This window comes from Lepidochelys kempii, chromosome 7 (assembly GCF_965140265.1).
Source record: "Lepidochelys kempii isolate rLepKem1 chromosome 7, rLepKem1.hap2, whole genome shotgun sequence".
NCBI lineage: Eukaryota > Metazoa > Chordata > Testudines > Cheloniidae > Lepidochelys > Lepidochelys kempii.
Window position 1 is genome coordinate 19,983,800 of NC_133262.1, and position 22,144 is coordinate 20,005,943.

Genomic DNA, 22,144 nt, shown 5'->3' on the forward strand with positions numbered 1-22,144 from the left:
GTTTTTACAAGCAAATCTGTCACACTGTGGGAGTGGGAGATGGTCTGAAAGGAGCCATCAAAGTGAATTGTGTATGGAGAAAAGCAGACAAAAGACCCATTCAAAGAGACTGAGGAACAGAAGAGGAGCCAAGAGACACAGTTTGGGATGGAACAAGGACGTACAAACTTTTGATGCTTATCTAAAACTCCAAAGCTGTTGAGGTTCACTCTCTTCTATTGTGAGCCAGAGAAGTGGCATTGCTATGTAATTCTAGCGTGTGACTTGGAGTCAGGCTTCAAATCTCACCTTTGTCTTGATGGGTGTGTCTATAGTGCATGCTATGTCCAGGCTCTGACTCAGGTCTGAGCCCAAGCCTGTGCTTCCGTCCACACACAAATCAATCCGACTCAGGTCAGCAAGCACTCAGGACCTGGGTCCTAGAACCCCGCTAGGAGGGTGGATCACAGCTTGAGTCCTGCTATAACTCAGGTCCAAGTCCTGTCATTTTGCAGTCTGGATGCAGATCAAGCTGCAGACCCATATCAGAAGGTCTTCGTAGTGCAGTATGGCCGTGATAGCCTGTCTGTGACACCCAAGTCCAGCAATTGTAAGCCCAGGTTTACCATGCAATGTGGACATATCCTGGGTGTCTTTGTGCAGGGCATTTTAATCTCTGTTTACTTCATTTTCTCCATCTGTAAAATGGGGCTAATAATTATTTCTAAATTGCTTCACGATCCTCAGCTGAAAGGTGCTATGTTAGTTCAACACATTATTATATGCTTCATAATAAGGAACAATAATGGGAATGCAACCCTGACATCCCAGCTGTACTTCATGTTATGCTGATAGAATATTATCATTTAAAAGGTCAGCACTCTAATCCATGATCGCTATGGTTGCAATGTGCACTCTTCACAAGCTCTTTTGGCAAGCACATTTCTCATGGCAGGGGCTTTTTATTTGTACCCTTTGTGCTATTTAAAGATCCATGTTTTGCTCCCGAGGTATCTTTATTCCTAGAGAAGAAAAAAAGTGAACAAAGGAATAAAGGTCACAGCACATTTCAGACAATGGCTTAGTACATCTCACTCTCGTGCCCATCTGCACTGTCAATCCACACAGGATACATGTAGCAGCTGGATAATAATTAGGCATTATGGCTTGGAGGGCAACTTGTAAGTCTGATGGATAGTTCATGGCACTGATTTTCTTCCTTGCTGACACTAACAAAACACGACAGGGAAATAATCAAATGAAGTCAAGAATAAAATCAACGCAACAAGCTGCCGGCAGAGGAGACTCTTCAGCCCTGGACTCCCCTTCAATTACTGAAACACAGAGGTGTCTCCCAAGTACTCAAGGTTGGGTCCCCATCCTGTGAGGAGCTGTGCATTCTCAACTTGCCAAGGCAGTTGAGGGTATTCAGCACCTTCCAGGAGGTGCTCAGCACTGGTAAGGATGGGGCCTTTCCTGGGGAGCACATAACTCTCTCGCTCTCCCCACCACATGCATCTGTGCTTTAGCAGTGCACTCACACCCAGTTCTAGTCATTAGCTTTTTTCAGTTACCTTTAAGTGAACAAATTAAAGGGACATCATGAGAACAGAAATTACAGTGTAAATCAGGGCAAATTCTAGACCTAGAAATGTAACAGAAAAAGCTTTATCTGTGATACCAGTAACAGAAAGATGAAAGAATTTTAAAAATTCTAATTTGTTTTCTTCACTGTTATTGTTTCCTTCCTGCACCTCCCCCACTTACACTTCATTTAACTTGGACAGTAAAACTAAGTGGATCAATTTCATTTCCCAGTCATAATCGGTTTCACTTTTAGGTTTTTCAGCAGCCCTAAGGCAATTCTGATACTCTTTTGAGTTGCAAATGATGTGTGCGAATGTTTAAATGAAACAGAAATGTTCTAAGCAGATTAGGTCTTAGTATACTACATTAGATAATATTTACAACTTACACAGTTCTTCAGAGATATCCAAATTGCTGTATGTTAGCCAATTTGTATAAAACACTGTTTAAAAATCCAAAATCTGAATTGTGGTCATGTCCCTTTAAATATAATGACAGATGTCCTTAATGGTCGACAGAAAAATGTTACACTAAAAAATGTGATGAAAGAAAGAAATATTGAAATACTCTGTACGGGTGTATGAATGAATGAGAAATATTGATCTCCAGTGTCTGCCTCAGAGACAAGGTAAGAGTTCTGCTACTACTACTAGCCGAAGGAGATCTCAAGTGGCAGAGGGCCGTGTTTTTTGGCACTAAGGCTGAGGCTCTGGGCTCAATTCCCCACATGGGTGGGTGTGCAGTTTATACAGAATTTGTCTGTCTGCAGCACATGCATTCACTGCAAGATGATTTTCAATTTTTGCTATTCAGCTAGGTTCATTAATCAAACTGACCCAAAGGTACAATATCTGTTCAAGACTTCTGAAATCTAAATCCCTTAGCTTATGAAAATCTTAACCTCTTTTACTTTTCTTACAATTAGACAGTGATCATGTTCATTTTGTTTCACCCATTCCTTCTTTTAAAGTAGAGGTGCCTCCCACTGCTTGAGGATACCCTCTTACTCCTTTGGCTCCTAGACAAATGGACAATAGTTGGGAGCCCTGAAGGGATACTTTAATACAAGAGGAAAATCCAAATCTGTGTAATTGGTGATGACCTACTGGACAATTCAAGTTCAATAAGACAAGAGCTCATGGGATGGCAAAGAGAGATGGACACCCCTAAAAATATGTATCATCTCAAAAGGATGTGAGAGGATGAGATGAGGGTGGATTTTTTTTTATACATATACAAAGCCAATTGCTGAAGTGCATGCCAGATTATGTGCTTAAATTAAAGAGCCAAGATTTTTCTACCACTCATTGTCTGGACAGATGTTGATAACAAATGTATCAATCAAAAGCAAACAACAAATATTGCTAAAGAAACATTGGCATCTACAGCTATTGCAGTGGCTGACTCTGAGCTGGCTTCTTTGAGACTGCTGTGCCCCTGGAAGCCAAGTGAGTTTGATTAAATATGCTGGAGAAAAGCCTACCTATATGTTCTGATGAGGAAAGAAGCCTGCCTTAAATACCACTGCAGTTGTGTTGTAGCTGGGTCTGTCCCAGGATATTAGAGAGACTCTTCTTCAGGGTCATATAAGCTCAGAAGCTTGTCTCCCTGACTAACAGAAGTTGGTCCAGTGAAAGATATTACCTCACCCACCTTTTCTCGTTAAATGTCGTTGGTAGGTAGCTCTCCATATGTATTTAAAAACAAGGGCATTATGCCAGTGCAGTTTTGTTATGTGTTTAATGTTAGATAAACTCCACCTCCAATCAGCTGGGAGCTCTTCCCTGATGTCCTTCCTCTTTTATCTGCAGACAATGGAGCAGATTCACTCCTGCTGGCAAAGGGATGTGAAATGTCCTCCTTACAGACACAGGGGCTGTTGCACTGGATTGGAATCCTATTTCAGGGGGTGGGTGGCAGCTTTAAATTCTGACCAGAGCACCACATGGCAGGAGCCCACTGGTTGGGGTTGCCTGGAGATGCACTGAAGTATCTTTGCCAATATGCCTTCATCCTGACCTGTATCAGTTCCTTTCCAATTGTAGGGTCACCCCCACAGCTCTGTCAAAATCCCTCTATCCTGACCTGCTTTACTCCTAGTTATTTCGGAGAGCCCCCTTCTCACAACTCTGCCAGGGCACCTCAGTACTGCTCGCCAGCATCTCTTGTTTATCCCAGTCCTGGGCCACTCCAGTCATATAGAACTGAGTGTACTATCATACTGGTTGCCAGAGTATTATCTAAACAGGCTGTTATCCTCCCTTTTTTGCTTCTTGCACCTTTATGGCAAGCCCTCGAAAATGCAGATACTCCAACAAGCTTACTGCAGAGATTCCTCTACGTTCCTGGCTCACCTGGACTTGTTCAGTGTTAGCTTATTCCCCTACCTCCATTGCAAAGACATTCTAGCATGTCTTTGGACACTTGTTAAAGCAGACACTTAGTTCACATGAATCCTCAATGATTTGGTTTCTCTCTGGTTCTTCTGTCGAGCTCGAATTCTCCAGGCATTGTGCAAGCACTGGGGTCAGTGTACATGGGGAGGAACCTTCTTTAAGTGAGGAAAACAAGACCAAGCAAACCAAGAAGCATTTGCTGACTGCAATTTTATATTGAGATTTTAAAAGTAAATATTTCCTGTTACTAACAATCAAAATATAACAGATTGGACAAAATGGCAGAGTAGGTTTAGAAAGATGTAGCTATGGACAGGTATCTCTGTGTGAAGTAGATGCCTGGGGTGTCTATTTTCTAGCCTCACTGGTTCTTCTGCTGTCTTTTGCTTGTGCTATTTGAGATTTTTGGTTTTTCTTCTGCTTCTGCTGCTGCTGCATTGAAAAGATGCACTTTATGGCTGTCAAAGTCTTTAATCTAGTAAGGAAAATACAGAGAGGGTAAAGGGGGTTGAGTTGTCTTGTAGTTTGAGGGAAGGTATCTATAAATCAGATCCTAAATATTTCATATGGGAAAAATAAAGCCCTGTTAGGAAAAGCACAGTTCAGCAATATAAAGATATGATACCTATTAAAACAGCCTCCTCAGAAATGGGCTAACTCATTTAAATGCCCAAGACAGTCCTAATTATGTCTTATTTGACCTGACCCCACACTCCTACTCCACCCATTGGGGCTCTGATTAGAAAACAGGAGAGGACTAGATTAGTCTTAACTGTGGGGGTTGGAGCAAAGTGCAACAAACCAAACCAAAGCGGCAACATAAGGTTGAATTTAGCTCTCTGTTACACCAAAGAAACTCCTGTCAAATCAATTAGTCCCAACTGAGGAGAAGGACATTAGCGTGAACTAGGGATATGTATATTTGAGCCCACAGCATCCACATGGGGGAGTTACAGTGCAGCATTTTGGTGCATGCTGCTATTCACACCTTCACAGTCCAAACTGCAGGGCAGTGTAGACATGCCCTTAGAGCAGAATTCAGCCTCTATCTAAGGTCTCATTTTACGCTTTGATAGGTTCTTTGGGCTACATTCTGTCCTTTTTATGTATATTCATGGGCAGATTCCCATTGTGTCCAGTGGGAGATTCACAGGTATATGTCAGAGTGGAATCTGACCCACAGAAATTTAGAGTTGGGAGTGGCCTACTGTGTGATAATATTCACCTGTCCATCCAGAACCATTTTCTGGAGTGTACAGTCAATTGCTTTGTCTAGGCTAGTTCTAAACAACTTGAGGGATGGAGTTTCTATCCCAGGCATATTATCCTACAGCCTGAGACCTCACTGTGAAGATACTTTTACTAATAATCACCCTACATGTTATTTTTTCAGTTTCCTCCCACTGCTCCTCGTTAAATCCTATGGGCCACTCTAAACAATTTCTCGCCCTTACCAAGGATTATGATGATTGCAAAAAGTTCTACATATTTAGGGTGCCTAAAAGTTTAGACAGCACTCCTCTAAAACTTGAACTCTACAGATGAGGGGGATGTTTCTCTAGACACATCACTTAACTTATTAAGGGCTTCAGAGGCACAAAATCAGATTCCCTTCTCCCCCTTATTGTGGAAGTACTAAAAAACTGTGTCATTAATTTAAAAAGAATTAATTTGCAAGTGGCTTTCCACAAGACAATGCTATTTTATTCCTTTTAGAAAAGCATGTTTTTAAATTCCCCGGGAGTGAATGTCCAGTCTGTTGGTCAGTCCTATTTTAATACTGACTACAGTAACTTGACTGATGTAATCAGTGCTGACTCATCAGAACAAGAAAATCTAAGAGTCCAACATCTAAGAGGCGATGTCCTGGTCAGCTGAAGTACAGGACCAAGGGGCCTCCTCCACTTCTGCGCAGGCTCTCCTCCCCCACCCATAGCTCGGTAAATGCATCTCAGCATCATGGCACATAGCCCCACATATCCCCTGTTGCAATCTTCAGAACTCTACACCGGTCTGCCAGTGTGCCTCACACCTGACCTGTTTTACCCCTTGTTAACTCCACTGCTGGGCTTCTCCTAAGCAGAACATATCATTTATGCTAAATGCTGAGGCAGCTGAGTGATGGACAGGTATGGAAATTATGTTGAGACTGCAAATAAAACAAATTTTGGGTTGACTTGAATTTGGGCAATCATAGTTATGGAAGCCACTGATGGAAAATTAATTTGGAACACCAAGATAGCTTGTCAGAGCATTCAGCACCTTTGAAATAGTGGGAAAAACTTCATCAGCCATAACTGATCCCCACATCCACCCTGTCATCAGTACCAGCCATCACAATTCTAGGGTGCACATCATCATAGTATCTGAGATAATTCACTGGCCTAATGCACGAGATAATGTCTCACTCCACTGGTTAGTTCTAGTGATTATGGAACCTCCTACTATTTCACAACTAGAAGGGTTCTCCTTTAGGTAACATGGTTGAAGCCCATGTTTAGGTGCTGAAAGTACCATGAAATCAAAGAACCCAGTTCTTCATGCAACGCAACCCCATTGACTTCAATGAGAGCAAGTGAGGGCATAACTGAGCCCAGTGGCAGAATACAGCTTTGTCCTTCCAAAACTCTCATATGTATATGATGCCTCTCACAAGCAAATCTTCTACTGACTTGAGCTCAGTTCCATGGTCACTGTGCTAAAGTCAGCAGCTACCAAGAGGTATCACACGGTGGCATGAGATCCAAATGGAATCAGTGGGTGAAGGGTGAGGCAGAGGAGAGACCCCCATCTAGTCCCTCCTCAGTCCAAACAAGGAGTGTTTAAAAGTTCCTCTTCACTAACATAGGGGATGCAGGCACAAAAACAAATGACATGTTTTCCTGAGGATCTCTGTGCATCACCACATTCCCTACAGCACTTTTAAGGAAAGGTCAGATTACACAGAGTCACCTTTTCCATTAAACTCGCCACTCCCGCTGCAGCAAGTTGTCTCCTGAGTGGAGGGAGAGAAATGGCATCCTAAGCTAAAAAGACACCAATCCTTTCCTTAGCTTCTCTCTGCACCAATTTTAAAAAAAGATGTCATTTACAATCAGGGTTAGAGAGGAGCTAGCAGAAAGCCCAGGAGGCCTGCAAAATAAGTCACTCCCATGCCTCTTTTTTCTCTAAAGACCAAACCCTTGATTTAAAAAAAGTTTTTAACCGAGGGCAGCTAATAGGGAACACCTGCAGATGTTTCAGCTAATTCCTGGCTTTTTCAGGGGCAGCCTTCCCTGGGACAGCCTTCCCTGGACTTACATCTTTAGCTTTGAGCGGGGAGTATCTTTCCCCTTGGGCACTAAAGAAGGCTCTTCACTAGTTGTCTCCACTGAATCTTGTTGGCTATTCAATTTGTCCTGGTCAGGGTCCTCCACAGGGATAGAACTGCAAAGACAAAAAGAATTGCATTCGGTAATGCCGATTAGCATTTCAAGAGCATCTGTTCAGCATTGCCAGTGGAGAGCCAGAACCACACGTCCAGACCTGAACACAGGAAGTCTAGGGCAAAGCCAGGAGCAGAATCCAGAGTCTGCTGCCTTGACCACAAGATCATCATCTTACATCCTGAAGAATGAGTTTTTATAACTGTTATTACCTAAGCCTAAACAGCCACTAAATATTGGATCTAAAATTATCTAGCCCTTTTCTGAATTCCATCAATAGCCAAATGGAGAAGGGCAACATGGTCTGGTAGACAGAACACTGGACTGGGAATCAGGAAAGCTGAATTTTATTCCCAGCTCTACCACTGACTAGCTGTGTGATCTCGGGCAAGTCACGTCACCTCTCTCTGACCCTGTTTCCCATCCTACCCTTTGTCTGTCTTGTGTATTTGGACTGTAAGCAATTTGGGACAGGGATTATGTCTTACTCTGTGTTTGTACTGCACTTACCACAATGGGACCTTGATCTCAGTTGGGGCCTGCAGATGCTACTGTCATATAAATGGTAGCAGTAAAATTCAGAGTTAGTGTGTCCACGTACACACCATTTACTCCAGCATTGTTCTTGTTGCACCCAGTTACACCAGTTCTGAATCTTGCCCACTCTCTATCTGGTTTCTATAAAAGTGAGGGAGATTAAATCTCTGCCAATTTGTTAAACAAAACTGGGCTTCACCATGGAAAATGGCAAAAATTTGCTGCGTGGAATCGAAAGGGAAAAAAGAAAGCTTTCGCCCAAGTTGATATGTTGCCTTGTTCCCAGTGAAGCAACATATTCACTGGTGGAAATGATCCAAAGTTTGTCCTGAATGCTCACAGAGCTGTAGGTGGAATCATGTCCCAGAATAAGCGAATGGTCTTTAAATGCGACATTATTTAAAATGAAAACAAACACACTGTTCCTTATAACCGCTCCTTGCAAGCTGGAACTAAAACCTTACCACCCATTTCGAATTCCCCCTAGACGCTCACAGTGGCTTGTGTGGGAGACACCATCGTTCTGTGGTGCCTGAAGATTTGGGTCCTATTCCCAGCTGTGCCACTATCTCACCGTATTAGCAAAGGTAAACCTCTCTGAACACCTGAAAAATGGAGACAATTATGTTTATTCGTCCTTGTAAATCACTTTCAGATCTGTGCTGATAAGGAGGGCTGCTTATAAGTGCTAGACTTTAGTTAATTTTTGCAGTGTGACTCATGAGAACTAAGCCAGGGCCAGTAGTTTGTGGTCCTAGGGTTACTGTGGTGGTGTGATAGATTTTAGGACGGGGTAGCTAGCACTGTTTATAGAAAAGAGAGCATTGGGGGGGGGGAGAGAGAATCACATGTAAGAATCAAAGAGAACAAAATGAGACAAAAGTCAAGTTTGGGGCTCATTAAGCTTAACAATTTCCCTTTAAAATGCATTTTTCCTAACTACTTCTTTATACCCTTGCTAGCCCCCAGATAAAGCACACGGCTTTACAAGAAACCGAATTTCCAGAGGGCTGCTAAAGGGTGAAGTGAATAGTGAAACTTCATTACACTAAATGGGGCTGATAGCTTTTGTGTAATGAAGTGATGAGCAGAGTCCATTATGAAATACACCTGTGATCGCATTCTCTTGTTAAGGGAGAATGCATACCTGCAATTCCCTTCTAATAGGTTCTTACTTTGCGTCGTTTATTTTTTCCTAGCTAAATTAATTCATAAGCCTGATTACTCACAATCCCAGCAGGTTCCTGATGTACAGTTTAGCACTAGTACTTGAAACAGACCATCTGGATCATAGGCATCAAACTTTGCCCAAGTAAAGACTGCACTGACAACTTCTCGTAGGCAGCACCCTGTATCAGCAATTAGGCTGGCTGCGTTACAGGACTTCATGGGTCTTAGCTCTGTTGTCCATGATCTGGACACTCGCTGTAGCTTACCCAAACCATTTGTAGCTAAACACAAATCATTAAAAAATTATATGCTATGGTAAATATGGACAGTCACAGACCCATGCACACGTGAACCCTCTTTATAGGGTGAAATCATCAGGAATTTTAAATGGGCACATAAGGGCCTAAAACAGTGGAAGTGATGTGTTTCTATTGGCTTGGGGAGGGAAGGGGAGCAAAGCAGCAGAGAACCTATTTGGGAAACAGTACACCCACTCTGCATGCTGGGAAGGTGATAGCCATGCTGTCTCCTTCCAGGGAAATGGAGCGGGGAGAAATGAATGAGAAATGGCCATGAATGAGAAATGGCCACGTGGTCCAAAGACAATATGGATCTACCTTATGGAGGGGACAGACGAGAACTGCACCCATGCCTATATAGAGTATAATCTTCACAGGGCAGGACATTTAGTCATTTGCCTCTCTAAAGTATCACGCACTCAGTATTAGACTCCCATAGCCTAACACCCAGCACTAGCCATCAGCGAGCTGGCTGGACACGTATACCAGGCCCTATGATCGACATTGGGATGACGATCCGTCCCTTCAGCTCTGCTGTGCTTTAGCACATTTTCATGCTACTCCTTTAACTGGGGTTTGCTCACTTTTTCAGGACAGGGCTCACACAGAAGACTTACATGGCAGGCGGAGGTCTCATCCAGCTATAAGTAGATGTCTGCACACTACAATGCATTGAAATAAGTCAGGGCTTTCATTCTACTTTGCCACAAGTGGAGTTTCGCTATACCCAAGGTCACTGTGACCCATCTAGCTGAGGTTTTTCTAAGGCACCTTCCACTGTGGTATCATCTCAGCATGTATATAGACAGATTCTGGTGTATGGGGCAAGAGAGAGGGACTGCAGAGTTGCAACTGAAATTGATGAGGAACACATGTCAAAGGAGACTCTGTACCACATTTGGAGAGCTAGACGCTAGCAAAGTGCCCTCAGTATATAACATCATATCAATGGCCTCAGCTATGTAATACAATGGCAGTGCCAAGGGAGGCACATTCATTGAGCGGTGTCCCAATCAGCCTGCTTTATGAGATCCCTGGGAGGAAGATATTGAAAGTTTAGTCCCATTTTTCAGTGACCTGATATAGTTATCACATGCTGTTTTGCAGGATAGATTGTGGAAAATCACAGCTTGATGGAGGATCTCTGACATTAAGGGTGGAAATGCTTTGGGCTTTATTTTTCACTACTTGCCTCATTTTATCTTGGATTGTTCCTGATAAAACAAAATGAGATTTCTCGTTGAAGTATCCATAAAGGGACTTGCCGCTCAAGCAACAGAAATTGCTTCTATCCAAGGAGAGCCAGCCGTCCACAGGTGAGACCATGCCTTGGAGCTGCTGCCCTTTCCAATTAAGAGGTAACAGCTTCAATTTCCAGTGCTCCAGCTGCCGTGGCCTGTTATTTAGATACTGATGGTATCTTGGGCGTAGTGTAATGAGATGCTTAGCCATGGCGATTTCTGTCAACATGGGCACGGTTAAACTGAGTCCCAGGTTGGGGAAAATGTATTCACATAGGCTTTAGGGTTTTGCTGTTGTCTTCCTGTGCAACATGGGTGTAGGTGGGTATACGTCATGGATACCACCATAGAATAAAACCTTTAATTTCCCAGAAGAGCAATATTTTGTATTGCAACTGGCAGGTTTTTCATTATTCTTGTCAGAATTTTTATTAACATTAGTACTGGGTCTTTCCAGCTAACTGCACCGACTGTGTCAATGATCATATTGTGTGCGAGGGTGACTGTACCTCAGGAGATTTATGGGGATACTGCAAAAAGGAGGCTGATGGATCAGCAAGTCTGATACACATTTTAAATGGTCAGCTGTAACCCTGCTTTCAGAGCAGTGGGCAGAGGCTGCCCATTTGGCTCAGACAGGCACATTCTATATGACCTGTTTATTACCAATGCCAGAGTGTGGGGAGCAATTAGCAGTCTTTTACATCTTCTTTTTCTGTTCCTTCTAACAATGTCCACACTATTCAGAAGTTGGAGGCACTGTGATTGAGAGGCGAAGACAAAGGACTGGGAGACAGGAGATCTAGGCTTTGTTCACAGATTTGCCCCTGACTGGGCTTGGGAAAGTCACTTGGTAATAGAACTGGTTGGAACTATTGGAGGAGGTTGGAGCAGAACTGTTTCAGTTCTGCTGAAAATTTTGACTTTTTGGCCAAAAATCAAAATCTTTCAGATGGAAAATGAAATATTCAGTGTGGAAATGCAGGGGCTGTGCCTCATGAGAGTTACAGTTTGGGTGTCCCATGCTCCCATTCTCCTCTATAGGCCAGGCTCCCTGATCCGACTACATTTCTCATGATGAATCACACCCTTTGCTCGAGGGAAGGCAGTACATCAGGTAAGGCCCATGGCCACAGTGCATCACAGAAGATGAAGTTTAGCTGAAGAGCCCAGCCCAGGAAGAAGAATGGGGACATGTTGCAACTAAACTCCATTCAGTTTTCAGCCAAAAACAACACACTTTTCAGTTTTGGGGTACCTGTTTGATGAAAAAAATCAGACATTTCCAGAGAAAGGTGACACTTCACCAAAAGGTTTATTCTGTCAAAAAACAAATTTTCCATCGAAAAACAGTTTTGACAGAACATTTTTGGCCAACCGTACTAAATCTCTTTACACTGCAGTTTCCCTGAAGAAGGGAGATGACACTTTCTTAGTGGAGTAAAGTGCTTTGAAAGCCATGAATGAAAAGCATCCTATAAAGTGTTATAAAGCTGAGGAAATCCTTCATGCCAGCATGGACTCTTGCCATCTGGTATTTGCCTGAGCAAGAAATTGCTCTGTGGTTACATACTATGGGAGAGGATTTCCTGTGGTTTTAAGCACTAAGATCAGTCAGAACTCAAGTTCTCTAAAGACCTGGATTCAGTTTTCAGTGGGCTGTGCTTTTCAGGGAATATTCCCACAAAATTAATGCTTGAAGTAACATCATTCTCAGGATTCTCCTGTATGGTGCTTTGAAAGTTTCCTCCAGAACACTGAAGAATGGAAGCAACAGTAAAGAAATGCAATACGAAAATGAATGTCAGAAGAAAAGAAAAGCTGGGATCAAATCAACATTGGCTTTATCCAAGAGCCTTTACAAAGCAGAAGTTGTTTTGGTTTGATTTTGGGGGATGTCAGAAAGTTGGGGAATGTATATGGAGGGCTATTCGAACTTCCAGCAACAGGAATAAAGCTCCAAATGACCCACCTATGGACATGGTTTGCAGTCAGTCTTCTTTGTTCCCTCCATTACTCGCTTTAATTTGAAAGCATTTTAACTATTAGCAAAGTTCCAGCCTATGTCACTGCACTCAATTATTCACAGCAATGGACAGAGACATTGACGGACTGCACAAGCATTAATGCAGTTTAGGACTGGGAGCGACTGGCTCTTTGATAATTTATTACAGCCGATTATGCAGACCAGCAAAAACTCAGGGACTTTACTTACGATAAATGTGCAATGCATAATCCATCACTACCTGAAACATTAACTGGATAACCCAGTTCCTTAGTCTCTGTGGGGTTTAAGGCACCTGTGTTTGCCCGAGACACAGTCTTGTATTGTTTTCTGCATACCCTGTCCTGGGATAAATTTCACTGTAGGTGCATTCAATGCAATAGCAACACTATTGCAATATTCTTAGTGCTAATAAAAACTAATAGGAATAGCACTGAGAAACAGCAGGGACCTCAGACTCTTAAAGCAGCTGAGCAAATCTTATGACTTCTGCATATTTTGCTGCTGTCATGCTGAGCCTTTAAAATAATTACTACTAAATGGCCAGTACTCTAGGAAGCGCGATTCTGTCTTAGATTGTCTATTTGTCTTATGACAAAGCCATGATGTATTCACCTTCTTCTTACTCCCACTCTCTGACTTGTTTCAACAAGACAAATATTGATCGCTTGCTATGACTTCTTAGGAATCCAAGCAGGTGGGGTGGGATATGGACCTGTCTTGAAACGTTTCATAAACATTCCACTACCTTTGACCTTTCCTGAAAACTCAGTGCCAGAGATTTGTCTCACTGTCCTTCAGACTGATAGGTTTTCCTTTTTTTTGCCACTTTCTAGCATTCCTTTTCTATGTTGAATGCATCCTATTACACAAGCCTTTGGCTTATTTTCTTGCCCACACCCCAGGCAGTTCACAATGGCACGCCCAGAAGAGAACACAGCTGTGGTGCTTTCCTGTTACTGGCTGAACTTGGTAGCATGGTTCTGTTTTCTTGTTTGTTTTGTAAAAACACACCACCACTGACCTGTGTTAAATCCTTGGGAGACTCCAGCCATTGACTGCAGCCCTTGTTCTTGTCTTGTCTATGACAAGCCATGTTCTAATTATTGGGTTCATGTACAACTTGATGGCCCTGACCTCTCCCCTTCTGCATGGTCCCACATCTCCAATTACTCCCACTACCAAGTCAACTTCAGCAAAACTGGAACTGAACTCCTCCACTGTCTCCTTTCTTCATCACCAGATGTGCCATCCTCCATCCCATTACCCATGTTTGGAAGGGCACTGCTATCAGATTTAGCCCTGTTCATATCACTCGCACCTCTAGGCTGTCACCAAACCCTATTCGTTCTTCCACCGCAGCATCTAGCCAATCTGTGCTTTCTTCTCCAGTCTGACAGCTAAAAGACTCGCAATTGGCTGAGCCCTCTTCCCTGTCTCACCTGCGTCTGCTGTAGTCTCTACACCATGCTGCAGATCAGGTGTCCACAGCTGAGGCAGGAGGGAAAATTTTGCCTTACATGTCTACATTTTCCACACTACAAACTCCTGGCTTCAGACCAGCAGAAGGGAAGGTGGAAGCCCTTAGGAACAAACAGTTGATCCTCACTCTCGTTTTTTGTGATCCAATCTATTTATGACCATGGGAGAGGTTGGGTGAGGAGGAGCCACATTCCACCTCACTATCCCACCCGTCCTTCCTCCCCATTCGTCACATTCTGCAGGGAGAATGAATGCTTGCAGCCACGATGCAATGTTTCTCTGCTTCCTCCCTTATCTCAGCCTCATCCGTCAGTCCGAGTGTAAGATCACGGACAAGCCCCGGTGACGTAAAATGGCTTCCTGATTCCTACAGCTCTGCCGTCCCCATCGCACGGAGACATCTTGTTATCAGCATGCTAATGCCCCACTCCAAGGGGATGCAGTGCTGCAACATGGGACTGTCTGGGGCTCTTTAGTGTTCTGCCCTGGGGCTGTGTGAAACATGGTATGGTCTGAAATACAGCAAACAACGCTACTGCGGGTCACTCACTGGGATACAACAGCCCCCAGATATACCTGAGTCTTGTGCCATCATTGTGCCTTCTGCACAGACACCCTCCCCCCCAGACATCTGAGCCTCATTGCACTTGGTTAGTGCCTGGCTGTGATTGAAAAGTCCATCCAGATGAGGTTCCTCTACCATCTTTTTAACGTAATTTAATCTATCCTGTGCCTTTATTTTAAGACTATCGGGCTGGCCCCCCATTTCCCTCCACAGTGCACACAGCCTCACATGTAAGCTCCCAAATCCATTTCAAATGCCAAGGGCTGGGAGCACACTCAGACCCGGAGGACAAATGGGGCCAAATCTACCCCAGGTTTAGGCCCGTTGACATGAATGGACATAGAGCAGGGACGGATTTGGACCCGAGCGCTTTGTGTTATTCTTAACTGACCATCACCCCCACCCCCAAGTCATACAGCCAAGCAGCACTGATTGGCTCCAGAGTTGGCTGCACTGAGCTCTCCTCCTTTAGAGAGGGGGTTTGCAGAATGTGCATGCTTTGGGTCAGCAGCTTTCCTCACGGCTCTGAGAATGCATTTTATTAAACCTTTATACACAAACACACAGTGAGAATCGCTGTGAAAGTATGATGGTCCCCAGACAAAACTTGATAACTTGCTCTGTCTGCCTTGAGGTCATGCAAAGTCGTGCCACTTTGTGGTGACTCCTACTACATGTAAGCAGCCTGGAAAATGTCTATGGTCCTGGGTTTAAAAGGGCTGGTCAGTTTAGCCCTATACAATATAGAACAGAGGTCTCAAACTTAGTTTACCTTAGGGTCAGTGCCAGTCCTCAAATCCTCCCAGCGGGCCAATAAGGTCACTTCGCTCCCTTGGCCTCACGCAGTCCTGGCTGACTCTGCCCGGCGACTAGTGACGCTGCCTCCATGGCTGACTCTGCCCAGCGACTAGTTATGATACCTCTGTCCCTCTCCCCCGGCCGATGGGAGCTGTGGTGGGGGGAAGGGGGAGCAGCACCTGCAGCAGACAGAGCCAGCAGCGTGGCTGCATGGGTCTCTCCTCCGGGGGGAGGGGCATGCAAATCTCTCCTGCCCGCTCCCCTCCTGCCCCTCCTCCCCCCAGCTGGCAGCCATGGGGGCCGGATGAAATAACTTTTTAAAAAGTTTCCGTGGGCTGCAGTACGGAGGTTCTTGGGCCGCAGATGGCCCACGGGCTGGGACTTTGAGACCCCAATATAGAACCTGCAGGATTTTCTATGTTATATTCACAGTAACATAGGAACTGCCATATCACATCAGACCCAAGGTCCATCTAATCCAATATTATGTCTCCGGTGATGGGCAACATCAGATGGTTTGGAGGAAGGTGCAGGAAACCTCATAGAAAACAGTTATGGAATAACCTGCCCAAAGAGAAAATGTCTTCCTAAACCTGATGTCCTTACTCAGACAAACATCCGTTGAAGTCAATGGGAATTTTGCTTGGAGCAAGGACTGAATAAAATATCTGGCCCTCAAATTTTAGTACAGATCAGAAATATAAGATGCCAAGAAAGAAGATGAACAACAAAGAAAGAGAAAGAAAGAGAGTGTGTGCACTGACCTTTTCAGTGTTTCAAAGGGAACCTGCAGTTACAGAGGTTTCAATTACCTTAGTCCTTCAAAGGCATAAAAGCTCCTGCAAACAAACCACTAGTGCCCAGCAGTGAAAGGGTCAATCACCCTTGCTGTATCAGTCTACTACACTCAGGAGACAGGTTCCAGTACACAGTGTAGTCTGTGTTTCCTGTCCAAGAGCAGCAAGATTAAAGTGAAAAAGAAAACAAGTTAACACTGTTCCTGGATATTTTTGCTACCCATATTACAGCTGCATTAAAAATAACTTCGGCCTCCATGAACATGACGGTAGAGAACATTACATACCACAGGAACGAACAGGCATTAGTCAGCGGTGGGGAAGGGTTACTGTAAGAGACTGCAAATGAGTTCATACCCTTCCTATATCATACGTGCAGCTAAGGATTTTCTCATCTGGCCTAATAAACTCCCAACACGCAGCACCAATTAACCCTTTGAATGCTAGATGTGCTCTTTGGGGCATCCAGTTTGGCATAGTGCAGCGATTGTGGATGGAATCTTGGCATGTACCTCTCATTGCTAGTTTACAGACCAATGCTCCCGGCATGCACAGCATGAGATATCCCCTTAAAGCACTGGAAAGGCGTTTATTTGGAGTTACCCATTTTAAATAACAGCTAATGTTTAATGCTTTTCCTCTGGAATCTGTAAGTGCTTTACAAAGGTGATTCAGCATTATTGTCATCATTTTACACATGGGGATTTTATGGAGCAGACATCTCACTGAAAGTAATTGGGCGCCTAAATCCATTAGCTGCTTTTGAAAAGCTACCTTGTGACTTGCCCAGGGTCACACATTAAGAGAGTGGCAGAGTGGGAACTAGTATTGAGATCTCTGCATTAGCAGTACAGGTCCTATCCATTGGGCCATGATGCCTCCCAGTTCAAGTAGGCTGTTACCTCTTGAATATTGCGTTTATTTGATTCATTTGTATATTTATTTCTTTATCGTAGATTTCATTTATTTTATTTTAGTTATAGCCGAGCTGTGGTTTTGATTTGCCTTGCGCACCTTTTGTGCAGCCATTTAATTGGATTTAGAATGGGATTTTCAAAAGTAGACATGTGCCCACTGTAACCAGAGGTGTGACTGCAGCATGTGTGGACATTCGGTTTGGAAGTGAATTAAGATAAACTGAATTAAGGCCACTTTAATTCTGAATAACAGCATCTGTACAAGATCTTAATGCGGTTTGACTAGCCCACTTCAAATTCACACCTTTCGTTGATTTGGATTAACTTTCCTGGTTGTCCCCTGTAGACAAACCCTGACTCAGGAGCACAAATCTCATTGAAAATCAGATTGATAGCTGCTTGAGTACATAGCCAGGGTCCTAGGCAGGCTTGTGCAGCCTATGCTGCCCGGGCTTCGCTGCTATTGTTTGCTAGATCAAAATGACCTCTGGATTTTTCTATGCCTGTGGGGTGGGAGAGGGGGAGCAGGATTTGCCTCTTAAATCAAAGGGGCTCAGAGTAGGGAAATCCTTCTATGCATCTGGATTGTAGACACTGAAGTCAGGATACTCAATAGCACAACCCAAACCTTTGAGTCAGGTCCCGGAGCTCAGACTCCAGCCTTGCTATAAAACAGAGAGGAGAAGAGTGTTGATACTGAAGCACCCTCAAAGGCCTGGGCTGTGCTTGAGGGAACTAGGTTCCCATCCTGCCTGTATATCTGGCTTTGAATTAAGTGATAAAACTGCCATTTCCTTGGCATCTAATATGTCATGTAAATTGGGCAAACAAGCACACACCTGATGCAGCTTGCATGTGCCAAGCAGTTCCCTTGGGACCTCCGTGGATCACTAAAACACCATGGCTAGAGCACAGAGGCCAGAGTGGTGCAGTGAAGTAGATAACTGCCTGCTGGTTACAATTTAAGGGCTACATTTAATATATATATATATTCTTCAGATATACAGGGGGAAAAACCTGCGAAATGAATGTGAAAATATACGCATAGTAGTAAATGTCTCAAGGTGAGTCCAATAAATGCATCTCCCTACCTAAGAGATACACCTTGAAGTATGGGAGAGTTTAAGGGCTTGTCTACACAGGGAATTATTTTGGAATATCTATTCCTGAATAACTCCTTGTGTGGATGCCCTTATTCTGGAATGAAAGTGCCTTATTCCAAATCAGTTTAATTCAGAATTCTTCTGGAATAAGAGCATCCACACATGGAGTTAATACGGAATAATTATTTTGCGTTAAATTCACACCCTACCTTAATGTGAATTAAATTCTCACTGGAGACATGCCCTACCTGTCGTATAGTTCAGCTATGTCTCTGAACTACAAGGGGGATAGATCTCAGTTAAGATATAGCTTCCCGCAGAATAGTGGCGGGCCATTAAAAACTTCAGTTTGACTCCCAGCAGTAACTAAATTGAACAGATTCCCATTCCAAAGATAAGGAAACCCTCAAATACCAGAATACAGGTGAACACTTCAGTGTGGCAAAATATCTGTGTCTTGATGGCAGGCTTAGTTGGCAGGAGTAAGGGGTTGTTGAAATGAAATCTCAGGCAATCAAGATGGAGATGTTCAGTTGTGATTAAATCCAATTGGCTTTGAAAAGCTCACCACAAATTTGTAAGGCAGCCCACTGACTTTGTTAACTGAAATGTAACAGCATGGCTACATCTCCTCCACATCCCTCCTAGTACATGCTAGGCCAGATCTTAGGGAGTTGTGTCTGTGCTCTGGGCATGCCCACATAGTAGGGGTGATTGATCAAGCTCTTAGTTATGCCTCTATCGAGTCACAGTGCTCTGAATTAAGGAGCTTCCAGAAACACGTGAGGGAAGAATATTCCACTTGATCCTACTTTTTTTCTTCCATTATTTTTTCCGTTCATGCTGTTTATTAACTGGAATGGCCGATAATGACCTTATCAATGCCCCCACGCTCCTTATCACAGCCCCCTCGATTTCGCCTAGTTAGCCAGGTTCATGTCACAAACAGACCTCAGTGTGACATGGGGCCCCCTTCCCCGCATTTCCTGCTTTACCTAAATTTGAAACTCTCTGGCAGGAAGTGACCCATCTTGCAGTCGAGGCGAGCTTGGCCGATCTGTTTCAGCAGGTCCTTCTTGCTGCAGCCATATCCGTTGAAAACACAGCCCCCGAAGAGCAGCTTCCCTCCAGCGTACATCTGTTGACAAACAGGCAGGAAGAAGAAAGAGGAAAAAAACCCGCTTTACCATAAAAAAAAAATAAAACCAAGCGTGAAAGCTTGGGCCAAATGGCTTCCTTTTCCTGTTTTGCACAGGACTCTTAGATGTTTTCACCCAGTGGTTAGGGCCTCTGAGTGCTGCAGACACACTTTCTGCCTTCAGAGCAGTTAACACCATCAGTGCTGACTGGAATTCAACTTACTTTTGGAGTGGAAAAGTATGGGACTGTCCTCCACACTGTGAAAGCCCTTTTGCCGGCAATGTTTCTATGAACCCGCTGGACATTAGTGACAACTAGACGCTACACTGTGCTTTAGGAATAGAGTAGGGTAGATTGATCGAGAGCAGGACCAGCTCTAGGCACCAGCAAAGCAAGCACGTGCTTGGGGTGGCACAATTCCAGGGGCAGCATTCTGGCCATCCCTTTTTTTTTTTTGCTTGAGGTGGCAAAAAACCTAGAGCCTGCCCTGGATGTGAGCGTAACATACGTATGGCTGCATGAATTCTGAAGCTATTCAAGGTCGTAGAGCTGGGCAGAGTTTGGTGGTTTCCTGGTCAGGAGTTTTTTTGGGGGGAAACATTGTAGGTTCTGATTTGTGCTGGGTTTACACCCAATGAGTTTTGTTTGAGCCAACCTCAAATCTCAAAACATTCCCTCTTCTTCCTCTGGAACAGCGGTTGTAAGCATCACAGAGGCTGGAGGAGAGGATGGCTGAGCAATTAATTGACGTGTACATGGGACTAATGTGAAGCTGGTGATGTAAGTGTGTCAATACATGACAACTTTTTTCCATTTGCATGCCTCACTTTACTTATAAGTGCTGGCTAGGAATAGAAACAGAAGCATGAACATTCAAGATGGATGCTGTTTATATGATATCAGGTACCTCCTGGGCCCTGTTTTCTTGAGACCTCAAGCCTAATCTTGCAGATCAGAGGATCAAGGAAGCACTAGAGTTTGTGCAAAAATTAAGGGTTATTTACATTTTCTTTTGATCATTTGTTTCAGTCTGTGTGGGTTTATTAACCCCTTCCCCTGGAATTTAAGGCCAAATGAACCCAAATGCTCAAACTGATACCCACTGGAAACAGCTGTGTTTTTCCTGGGTTGGGATGAAAATGCAGCCAACTGAAAAACAGCAAGATTTTGTAGAAAAACTTTTGCAAAAATTCATCAATTTAACTGGAGAAAAAATCAAAATGTGAATGTTTTCAAGCAGCTCTAGAGCTAGATGAAAAATGGGATGTATTTTTCACAAAAAATATACATGAACATTTCACCCTTTTTAATCAATGACAAGTTAACTCTGAAACGTAACTGTTTCACTGCTGACCATTTTAACTGAAACCTCCAGGTAACCGGGGATTGTGGGTAACCTTTTTAGTAATGGGTACTTCTGCTTACATTGCATGGTCTGATCCCTAGTTAGAAACCATGTGAATCCAGAGCTTCCTGGTTTTTCTACTCTAGCTCAGAAATCAGTCCAAAGCTGGGCCCAGATTTGCAACTTTCTGCAAATCTGGGTTCTAAATTCTTCGGTATAAACCCAAGCTGAACCTCTGAGTCTGCTGAGGTTCATCAGTCTCTACTACAGGGAGTCTTCTGGCCCTCTCTGCCGTTTCTTCATGCCACTCCTGTGATGTATATGTGTCAAAAAGGGGTGAAATGGGCCTGTGGAGAATTCCCCCAGGAAGGGGGTGACATAGGTAGTCCTAGAGCACTCCCGTGCAGCCCCCAGCACAAGGGGCTGGCTGAGGGCAGGAAGGGAGAAGTGCCTAGAGTACAGAGTACTTCATTTGTTGTGGAATACAGAACAGCCTAGCGGTGGCTGATGGCAACTACCATCAGTTAGAGCAGCCTTAGGATCCGCTCTAGCTTACATTGGGGGCCAAATCCCTATCCTCAAAGTAGCCTGGAATATCAGAGGTGAAGAGTTATCACAAAGCTACCTTTGCACCCACCTCTCCTGGGCTGAGCCTCCTGCTAGGCACAGCATGGTCCTTCAACTTCCACCTTCTACTTACAGCAGGATACATTCTGCAGCAGCTTTTGTGTCGTTCAGGATTTGCAATGAATAGATATATACCTGATCCATATGAAATCTTAATATAGCCTTGACAGCCCTAAAAACTCTGTTCCCTGATTGGGGCAGTGCAGAAGAAGATGCATTACAATTCAATACTGTGCATTCTATTTTTTCCATAGTGTCATTTGCACATAGAATCATAAGGGAAAGAGACGATTTCAAGCCAAGACTTAACGGAGGAGAAGTGATTCAGTGGAACACAGCCCAGGGGTAGCACAAATGAAGGAGCCACCCTGCTCCAGCTGTAGACCACCGTGGGGAGGAGATCTGGAATGAAGGTGGCAAAGACAGGTGGAGAAGTGAGATGGCAAGTGGATGTGGGGGACAACATGTGTGGAGACCTGTGGAGTAGAGTGAGTCAGTGGATATGAGATCAGAGCAGCAGGGTGGAGACTGAAGGAGCATAACGATTAGGGGAGTGATAATTAGGGGGAACAGGGTGGGATAGGAAGACGTGAGGTCAGAGCAATAGGATGGAGACAGAGAGTAGGTGGATATATGCAGGGTGTGACAAAAGGAGTGGAGTGAATGGGTGGAGGGCCGGGAAAGGGGAGTAGAAGGATGAGAGATCAGGATGGTGGGGCACAGAATGCAGG

General features: G+C 44.0%; 1 protein-coding gene across 1 annotated transcript in view; it reads right to left on the minus strand.

The window, feature by feature from the left end:
• Positions 1–4,310: 4,310 nt before the first annotated feature.
• C7H3orf20 (chromosome 7 C3orf20 homolog) overlaps positions 4,311–22,144 on the minus strand; it is a 49,907-nt gene continuing 32,073 nt past the window's right edge. Inside the window, exons 14-16 of the mRNA XM_073354737.1 lie at positions 19,297–19,439; positions 7,263–7,388; positions 4,311–4,437 (exon numbers count right to left, since the gene is read on the minus strand). Coding sequence (XP_073210838.1) covers positions 4,311–4,437; positions 7,263–7,388; positions 19,297–19,439 — 396 coding nt within the window. The remainder of the gene's footprint in view (positions 4,438–7,262; positions 7,389–19,296; positions 19,440–22,144) is intronic.